At 34.4% G+C, this 10315-nt stretch overlaps 2 protein-coding genes across 2 annotated transcripts; both read left to right on the forward strand.

The window, feature by feature from the left end:
* The first annotated feature begins 3229 nt into the window (after positions 1-3229).
* Positions 3230-3850, forward strand: LOC139855693 (germin-like protein 9-3). Its single transcript, XM_071844943.1, has one exon. It carries the CDS (start codon positions 3230-3232, stop codon positions 3848-3850), a length of 621 nt encoding a protein of 206 aa, XP_071701044.1.
* A 2110-nt stretch (positions 3851-5960) lies between these two features.
* LOC139855828 (germin-like protein 9-3) lies at positions 5961-6533 on the forward strand. The gene has a single exon (XM_071845071.1). The coding sequence runs from the start codon at positions 5961-5963 to the stop codon at positions 6531-6533; it is 573 nt and encodes a 190-aa protein (XP_071701172.1).
* The last annotated feature ends 3782 nt before the right edge of the window (positions 6534-10315 follow it).

Below are 10315 nucleotides of genomic sequence, written 5' to 3' on the forward strand. Positions count from 1 at the left end.
AGGATTGATTTAAACAACACTTAATGGCACTTATAATATTCAATCCTTGTTTACATAACATATGTATGTAAACCCACTTCATATTTTGTAAGTATGGTTTTCATGCCAAAACCATCCAAATAAACATATTAAGTGAATCAAAACATGTTGGAGATTTATTCACCTTACCAAAGCATAAAGTCTAAAATTAATAATTTTAATTTTCTCATTTCATGTAAAATATGAAAAGAATTCATGTACTTTATTTTCCTAAACATTGAATCTTTAATAGTCAACATGCAAGTTACCATTAAAATTTTCGAATTTTGGCAGATTCATACATGTAACTTTAAATGGTCATATCTTACTCATTTCTAATCCGTTTTCGATGAATTTTTTTTTTCAAATTTAAGTTCTTTCAGTTAGCTTTCAAATGCAATTGGTCTCATACAATAATATTGAGTTTAAAGCCCCGAAACAATCCATCAAATACGGACTGTCCAGGTTGAAAAAAAAATTTTAAATGAAAAAAATGAATTTAACCCATTTTACATTTTGTCAAAATCCAAGATTCAAATTAGTATTTAGGAAATATAAAACATAAATTATGATACTTGTTTTGCATGTTTGTTATGCATGATCATCTCCAAGAATCATGCACAACGCATCCATCAAAACTAAATATCATAAGAAAAGTTTGTTAAAACTTGTACAAGATGGCTCGGATACCACTGTTGGAGTATGATACAAATTCAAAGCGAGCGGAAGCATTTTTAAAACTTTACAAAATCATACTCTTCCACGGATCATTGTACAAAACTTTATATAAAATAAGATTTACAAATCGAATTAAATCTTATTTATATCAAATCAAATCTTATATATTTAGATTTGTAAGTATATGTACACACATAAAAAAAACTTACTTAATTTATTAAACCATTAACTAATGATTAATAAATTAATTTCCGATTAGAAGGTATATCAAACAATTTACGATTGGCCTTTGTGTGTGACCGAATATGATAAATGGACTTTTATTATTTAATGTCATGGGCATATCTTCGGAATATATGTACCACGGTCAAACCACGGTCGAACCATAGCCAACCCGAGAACATATTTCCAACAGATTGTAGTTCTTGGGGTACTAAAAATGAATAAGTTCCGTTGTCTAAGACTCGAGTTTCTAATACCATCTTGATACAGATCATATAAAATGATATAGGAGTTACAAATTGATGTATTGAGGTTCACGCTTCACCTTGTCGATCAAGATATCAGGGTCAATAGCTTGTGTCGTAGTCTAAATGGCTAGAACCATGGTTAATACTAGTACAAGGAACATGACCTGACTTTATAGTCATGACTTACTTTGAAAGCAAACTAAAAGTTTGTGTTTTAGAATGATTTAGCCCTAAAATATCTTCCCAAACAAAATGGATATACTAGTTGTTGACATTGTGTGTACGTCATAAGACAAAATTATACTACCGCTTGTATATAAGTCTACGGGTTCACACACAATAGGCACTTAGATATCCGGTTATATGTATATAATGTATCTACATATTTATAATCACCAATTATTATATATTATTGATATATAATTATAATTTATAGTTTCGAAGACAGTTTAATTAAATGTGATTTAATTAAATATGAATGACTTAATGGACCGTTGACTACAAAATAATAAACGGGCTTATTTTGGTTTTTTAAAAGAAAGAAAATAAAAAGGTTTATAAATTTGTCTCGTTTTTTTTTTCTTTTTTTTTTTTTTTTCATTAAGTCACTGACTACACAATCAAATACGGCACATAATTTATAAAAACCAAATGGGTTGTTTGCGATGCAGTAGTCAAAAAAAGGAAACAAGACAAATAAAAAGAAATTAAACAAAAGAGATGTTTACATTGTTGTTTCAAAACATGTGTATCGGCAGGGACATGTTAGTCCTGTGTTGACTTTGTCAACCCATCCAGCGGTCCCCGGTAGCTCACTGGAGCCTAGCAAAACACCATCATCCATTTCCCCACAGAATGCCAGGCCCGATAAACGAACCTGCATTGTCATTGTTTCAATCTTCGCATGCGTGAGACCAAGGGATCATTTGGGCCCGGTAAGAATGGTTTTTGATCCAATTATTTGAAAAATCCCCACCTAGTGAGAATCGAACCCTCACCTCCCCTAAGGGAGAGTGAGTCATTCACCACTAGGCTATTGGCCCATTCTTAGATGTTTACATCTTCTTGAGAATGGCGCAATTCAAATGAAAAAACAAGGCTATTTTGGATGTGATTTAATTCATAAACACAAGTGTGTTGAGTGCTGTACAAAACACAACAACTAAATTAAAGTTGTGATTTAGTTATATTTTTTGTCGACAAATTCAACAAAAAGGTTTGTTGGATTTTGGTGCCATCGAACAAATAGAATATATAAGTATATTCGGTGATTTAAGATCTAGCAGTCTCCGGTGTTTGCTTGACGTGCTGTGTGGATCAACCATAGAGATATTCATACACTTTGAATATATGTTTTAACCTAGACGTGTACACTTGTTTCTACCGTTCTTGCATTGCCTGTTAAAGGTATATCTAAACTTCACTTTGTTAATTATTTATTTGACAATTATTAGTGGTGTAATTGTATCTTGTTGAGAACCGTTAATCGTGTGAATGTTTAATTGTAAGTTTTAATAAAATAAAAGATGTTTATTTTTATGTTCCGCTGCGTTTATAGAATTTAAAAGTACACACGATTTCCATCACTAGTATATCATAGGAGTTATGATTTGTTGTTCACGTCATCTAAACAATCACACAAATGTTAAGAACATCAAAACAAACGAAATGTTTAGAACGCGACCATTGTTAAGTACGGATGACAGCACACGCCGTTTGAGATTTCAATGTTTATAACATAAAAACAATCACAAAAATCAAATATAAAATGGAATAACTCTTCATGTTTGGCTGTTCCATCTTGTTTTCGTCTACAAGATTTGTGAAGAAACCAATGATTCATTCAATGCTTCTTCCTTAATATTGCTCATGTTAAACCACAAATAAAATGACAAAAAAAGATAAAACATTTTACTACCAATTAATACAAAAAAACATTAGTAAACCTTTCACAAGCACATAGCATATTCATTAAATTACCTTAAATAATTTCCATCTCTATATATACATCAAGATAACTGAATTCAGTACACCAAGAAATTAATAATTTTCAAGATTCAAAGATGGCATCAAAGCTTCAATTTTTCTTGCTACTTTCATTACTTTCATGTGCCACTCTGCAGATAACAATGGCTGGTGATCCAGATATTCTCACAGATTTCATTACGCCGCCATTTTTATTTTTCCCGATAGATGGAAACTTCTTTACGTTTACTGGAATGAGAGCGCTTGTTAACGCGCCATTCCCAACGACGTTTAAGGTCACAAAAGCATCCATGGCTGAATTTGCAGCTCTTAACGGTCAGAGTGTGTCCTACGCTGTACTCCAGTTCCCTAACGGCACAGTTAACCCACCGCACACTCACCCGCGGGCTTCAGAGCTATTGTTTGTTCTCATGGGTTCACTAGAAGTTGGTTTTGTTGATACTACGAACATGCTTTTTACGCAAACGTTGCAACAAGGTGACATTTTTGTGTTCCCGAAAGGACTTGTTCACTTTCAGTATAATTGTGATGCTAAGAATCCTGCTTTGGCTCTATCGGCTTTTGGAAGTGCAAATGCAGGGACTGTTTCTGTTCCAAATTCGGTTTTCAATACAACTATTGATGATCAGATATTGGCTTTGTCGTTCAAAACTGATGTTGCTACTATTCAGAAGATCAAATCTGGACTATCGGGCTGATTAAGATCATGTACTTGACTGTTTGTATCTTGTTTTTTTTGTTTTCGGATTTCAAACATCAATAATGTTGTTCTTGAATGATGAATAAGACATCTGTCCCCTTTTGTTTTAATAATTGTATATCCCTTTTATTGATCAATCGACCAAACAGTCCACTTTCCAAAGCATGGGTTCTATAAAGTATACGATGCATTTGTATATAAACTTCTATATGACTACGATGACGGGTCTTTTTGGTTCAGATGTACACGGCATAACTGGTCTTTTTGGCTCAATGCTTACATATGAAAATGAAAATGTAATACATCTTATGAGGACATTAGGACAGTCTTACAACTAGGCCACGAAAGTGATAACTAATAATAACTACCATCTCCCACTCTAAAACACTAATATATATAGAAAAATAAACGAAAAGTTATAAGGTTTTCTCTGTTCGGGTTACCCAGGAGGTCGAGTAATCCAATCTCATACTCTAGCGTACAAAGTCCAAAAAGACTACTCTTTGGCATTGACCACCACAAGATTCGAACCTGAGACCTCTTGCAAGGATGTCAGGGACCCACCCACTGTAACATTCCATCCCACGTGGGACAGATAATGAAAAGTGAGTCTCTTATATAAACTTAAAGTAGTGACTAAATGATAATTTCACCATTGTTTTTAGTTGAAACTTGATTGGTTAATCCACTATTTTAGTTGTGAGGGCACGCAACTCGTCATCTCTTATGTCAACTTTGAGAGTCGTTTCAGTTGGTATTAGAGTCATAGCCTCTACCATTACGGATCCTAAGCATTGATTATGTTATAGTCTTAAAAGACTCCCACATTTCAATATACTATACTGTATGAATGTGTGAAGTGTTGTGCTTAAATATTGTTATTAATCTTTTCATTGAGGTTATAATGATTACTAAGATAAAAAATGAATCTTTGTTCAAAGTTCATTTAACACATTTATTGGTTATTTAGACCCAATAATCTGATTCAGTTCACATACAATCTAGCAGTACTTAATCACTAATCAGCCCGATAGCCCAGATTTGATCTTCTGAATGGTAGTAACATCAGTTTTGAACGACAAGGCCAATATCTGATCATCAATAGTTGTATTAAAAACCGAATTTGGAACAGAAACAATCCCTACATTCGCACTTCCAAAAGCCGATAGAGCCAAAGCAGGATTCTTGGTAGCACAATTATACTGAAAGTGAACAAGTCCTTTCGGGAACACAAAAATGTCACCTTGTTGTAGCGTTTGCGTAAAAAGCTTGTTTGTAGTATAAAAAAACCCAACTTAGAGCTGTCGTTAACAAGCAAAAAGGCTTTTACACTTCAATAACCGCCACTGAAACCACCAAGCCTTTTGCTGAGTGGTATGGGAGGTTGAACTTTGAGGACTCTTTCCCGAGTTCGAATCCTAGGGTAGCCGAACTTTGAGGATAATATTTCCCGGGTTCAAATCTTCTTGGGGTTTTCACCAATTTCGGTCACCTAACAGGACGAATTGGTTTCCTTCGGAGTGTGAGTGTGTCGAGTATTATCAGGTGGGTGGTTTCTATCCCCGTCAGTGATTCAAAATCGACGTTCTAAAAGAACCGCCATTAAAAAGTCAACAGTAACCACTACATACAACATATTAAAGCATGTCAACCATATGATAGTCCTACGTGTTGTCGTTAGAAAAATCCTTTATTTTATGGTTTAAGTTTAGCTAATGGAAGAAACCTATAATGGATCCTTGGTTTCCTCACAAATCTTGTAGACGAAAACAAGATGAAACGGCCAATTTGAAGACTTATATCATTTTACATTTGATTTTTGTGATTGTATTTATGTTATAAACATTGAAATCTCAAACGCGTGCGCTGTCATCTGTACTAAACGTTCGTCATGTATCTAAAATAAAGTTGAGATGGCGTTAACAACAATTCATAACTCGTATTAGATCTTAAACATAAACAACACTATCGTTTCAGTTATTTGGATCCTATATATAAACTCAAACAGAGGCCACTTAAACCATTATACAAAACGAAAAACTTTTAGTTTGCTGTCAATTTAAGTCATGGCTATAAGAACAGGTCCGATTCTTCTACTAGTATTAACCATGGTTCTAGCCATTTCGACCCCAACACAAGCTAATGACCCTGATATCTTAACCGACTTTATCGCCCCAAACGCAAGTAATGTTAATGCTAGTTTCTTCACCTACAGTGTACTCAGTGGGTTTTTCAACCCATACCCAAATAACTTCACAGTTCTTAAAGCTTCCATAACCCAATTCCCGGCTTTAGACGGTCAAAGCGTCTCGTATGCAGTACTGCAGTTTCCACCTGCAGGTGTAAACCCACCTCACACGCACCCTCGTGCGGCTGAACTTTTGATCGTATTGTTGGGTACACTTGAAGTTGGATTTGTTGATACCAAAAATGTGCTGTTTAACCAAACACTTTTAGAAGGAGATATATTTGTGTTTCCTAAAGGACTTGTTCATTTTCAGTACAACAGGAACCACAATCAATCAGCAATTGCGATTTCGGCATTTGGTAGTGCGAATGCCGGTCTGCTTTCTGTGCCAAAATCTGTTTTTACTGCTGGTATTGATGATAATGTGCTTGCTATGTCTTTCAAAACCGACGTGCCGACAGTTCAGAAAATCAAGCTCGGACTCAAAAATTAGGTATTTTGCATAATTTGTTTGTTGATCCTGATGTTTTATGTATGCCATGAAGTGTAATTTACAGAAATAAATGAATTGAAATGTGGTATGTAACTGAAAGCTTAAATACACTTGGGTGCAATATTAATTGAGGTTTTTTAAATTTAGCGGCTTTAATTCTTCGGTGTTCACCATTGTAACCCAGTTCCAAAAGGATCATATTGGCAACGGAAGGGTAGTAAAGACGGGGCTGTTTGGTGCGTCGGCAATAAATCTCACACGGATGTGAATAAGGGATGCTATAATTCACAGTGAATAAGCAGTAAAAGTCGATATGAAACGTATGCAGGTAGTAAGTCGGTCCGAAAGGTCGTCAACCTAAGTCAAAGGTCACTAGGTCAGTATGTTGTCCTAAAAGTTTAAAAGTGAATAAATTAAGTTTAAGTGTCATCATCAACATCATCCATTCATCAAAGCTAAGGTAAGTTTAACAAGAATAGAGATCAAAACAAACGGATGACTTTGGACAGCTGTTACGACCTCTATACAAATCAAAAAGACACGTAGTCAGTGGCCAAGGCTCCGTATATGAGTCCTCTAACTGCTGACCAATTTTCAGAACCTAACTCATCTTCGTTTGACCTTGGCGACGGTTTAAGTGCGAGTAGGTCAGAAATTTCAGCACAACGTTACAAAGGCTTAGTGACTTTCGGAAGGCTATAAATCCTAAACCGTATATCGGATTTAGGCGAGGCCTAAACGAAAAGTCATCTACTCGAAACGAACTATCTGAAAATCAATTTTTCCGAAGTCTAGGAGTCTGTTCAGATCCCGAAAAACAGTAAACAAGTGCTCCAGTGAGATTCTTGGTGCTTGATGCTCATCACGGTTCTCATCCTTGATGCGTGTAAGCTTCAAGTGTACAACTCTTTGATGTTTTAGCATCACTTTGACCAAGGTTCAACCATCAACACACAACTAAGAGTAAAAGCTATCATTCTACAAGTTTTGAACATCAAGGTTGCCTCTTTATTGCATAAACACAATAAAGCTTCAACCTTTGTCCTTTTACACAAGTTTATGCATCTACATCACATGAGATGATAAAGACTTGATCTTTATCATCACAACAATCACAAAAAGGTTCCAAGTAAGTGAGATCTACAATAATAACTTAGATCTCAAGTATTAAGAAAACCATAAGCTAGAAAGCTTGGATCTTTACAAGATTAGTGAGACCATGAGCTAGAAAGCTAAGATCTAATGAAAGTAATGAGACCATAAGCTAAAAAGCTAAGATCTTTAACAAATTAATGAAACCCTAAGCTAGAAATCTTGGATCTTTAATGTTCTTGAAGATTCTTAAAGCAAAAGGCTAGATCTTCAAGTTACATGAAGATCATAAACACAAGTTTTGATCTTTATAACAAAATAAAAGAATCATAAGCTAAAAAACCTAGATCTAACAAGTAAATGAAGATTCAAAGCTAGAAAGCTTGAATCTTTAATGTTCTTGAAGGATTCAAACCCAAGTTTGAATCTACAAGATATAACAAGTTCAAAAGCTAAAAGCTTGATCCTTTAAATGATGATGATGATGTCGATTATGATGAGAGAAGAAGAAGAAGAAAATTTAAAACTTACACTTTTTAGAGTGAGAAAGACTAGAGAGAAAATAAGAGAGTAAGTGTGTGTAAATTGTGAATGAGATCAAGTGTGAAATGTGAGAAATTAGCATGGTATTTATAGGAGGTGATGGGGTGGCATGGTGGTGCTTGGCCGTAGGTTTTCAAGGGGACAAGGGGGACAAACTTTTGCTTTTTGGTTAATGGTTGTCTAAAGTTGGTGCTTATGTTGGGATCACATGCAACAATTGTGATTATGGTTAACAAAAATGCTAGTACGTTCCCTCTAATAAATGGGTATTTGTCTTATATTTATATGGGTCACTAACTTATTAAAGTTGGGCTAATTAATTAGTCCACTAACTAGAGTAGGTTGGGCTAAAGTCCAACAAGGTAGAAAGTCCAACAAGACTAATTAGTAAGCATAAGTAAATTACTAAGCGTAATTAAGCATCCAAATACCCAAGTAATTGTTATCATAAAATAACAATTAGTATTACGTAGTCATAATATTCCGATTATGACCAAAGTTAAATGTGTACCAAGTACATAGCTCGTTTCAAACGTCAAGTGACACTAACGGTCGTAAAAGCATTCGGGGATCAAGTTAAGTGATTACACACTTAATAGCACGCTGTAAGATATTAATGAAAGTAATTAATCATTAAATAAGATCCCAGAGCATAAACTAGCTCAGTACGCACATATACGCAGTTTCGTGAAAGCACAAAGCACAAAAGCAAGTCGAAAAAGCCGGGTCGTTACAAAAAAAATAGGCGATGCCTGCGACAATCGCCAAGTCGTTGGTTTCTCAAATCCTCTAATAGATAAATCAGTTATTTCTGTATGTACTTTCACTTTTTTCATCTCAAATCTCAATTTTTAAATTTTCGCTTTTCTCCGATGTGTTCTCATTTTGAAATAGAGAAAAGGATCTACAAAAACCTCTACAAATTGAGTTCACCTACTCCACTTTATTCTTGCTGGTATACGATTATATTATATTTTGATTTCAAGTTGAACACAGTCTACTGGTGAGAGGTATCCATTGTACTTTTAATTTTCTTATTTAGTTATATATCATTGCATTTATGTCATAACCCGTCCTTAACCATAAGAACGTGTTAGATAACGTATGATTTCATTGCGAGGTATTGACCTCTATATGCGACATTTTTAAAAGAGAAACTGCATATATTATACATTACAAACCATAACCATTATTTTTGTTACAAGCTTTAGACAATAAAAAGATGATTATCGTTTAGCGATAATCTTCGACTTACAAACTTTACATATAATGATAACAACACGATTTCGAGCATATTTTACAACACAAATCCTTGGGTATGCAGTTTTATTTTTGACACAAATATGCGTACGCAAGATCCTGCTCAAATTCAACATAATGCAGCGGAAGCTTTAATTATCACCTGAGAATAAACATGTCTAAAAACGTCAACATAAAGTTGGTGAGATATAGGTTTAGTGCGCAGCAATATATATATATAGACCACAAGATTTCGTATATAAACATTTCAATAAAAATATTCTAAGTGGTTGAGCACTTGGTAACCATACTTAACATTTTCACGTCGCATATTCCCTTTAATATGAAATCTTACTACACCGTACCAAGTGTAGTCACAAAACGAAGTACTGTGCAACCGTTGAATACTGGTCGTCCAGTCCGATTGGGGTTGTCAGGCCCGATAGATCTATCAACAGGATTCGCGTTTACAATACCGCTGTAAATATTAGTTACCAAGCTACAGGAAAGTATGCCAGTGGTACAACTCAACGTAGAATATATTTTTCAGTTACTTGTGTCCATAATGTAAAACATAAAATACATGTATTCTCATCCCGAAATATTTAGAGTTTAAAAGTGGGACTATATACTCACTCTTGTCTTGATGATATATATATTTTGACTCGGTCTTCCGGTTGATATCACGAACCTATCCATATATAATATATCAATATGTTTTCATTTTAAAACAAACGTTATATATATATATACTTGTTATACTTTTAATATTTTGAATATTTCCTTAGTCCGTAGTTAGCAGTTCGTTGTTAGTAATTCAATTTTAATGGTTCATTTTTAGATGTTTAATATACCCGCAATAAACAAAACCCCCAACGAAATAAATAAAACCCCATCGTATATGTATT

This window comes from Rutidosis leptorrhynchoides, chromosome 6 (genome assembly GCF_046630445.1).
Source record: "Rutidosis leptorrhynchoides isolate AG116_Rl617_1_P2 chromosome 6, CSIRO_AGI_Rlap_v1, whole genome shotgun sequence".
NCBI lineage: Eukaryota > Viridiplantae > Streptophyta > Magnoliopsida > Asterales > Asteraceae > Rutidosis > Rutidosis leptorrhynchoides.

What these genes read in the sequence shown, in the direction of transcription:
- LOC139855828 (XM_071845071.1), top strand. Translation starts at nt 5,961, where the DNA reads ATGGTTCTAGCCATTTCGACCCCAACACAAGCTAATGACCCTGATATC.
- LOC139855693 (XM_071844943.1), top strand. Translation starts at nt 3,230, where the DNA reads ATGGCATCAAAGCTTCAATTTTTCTTGCTACTTTCATTACTTTCATGT.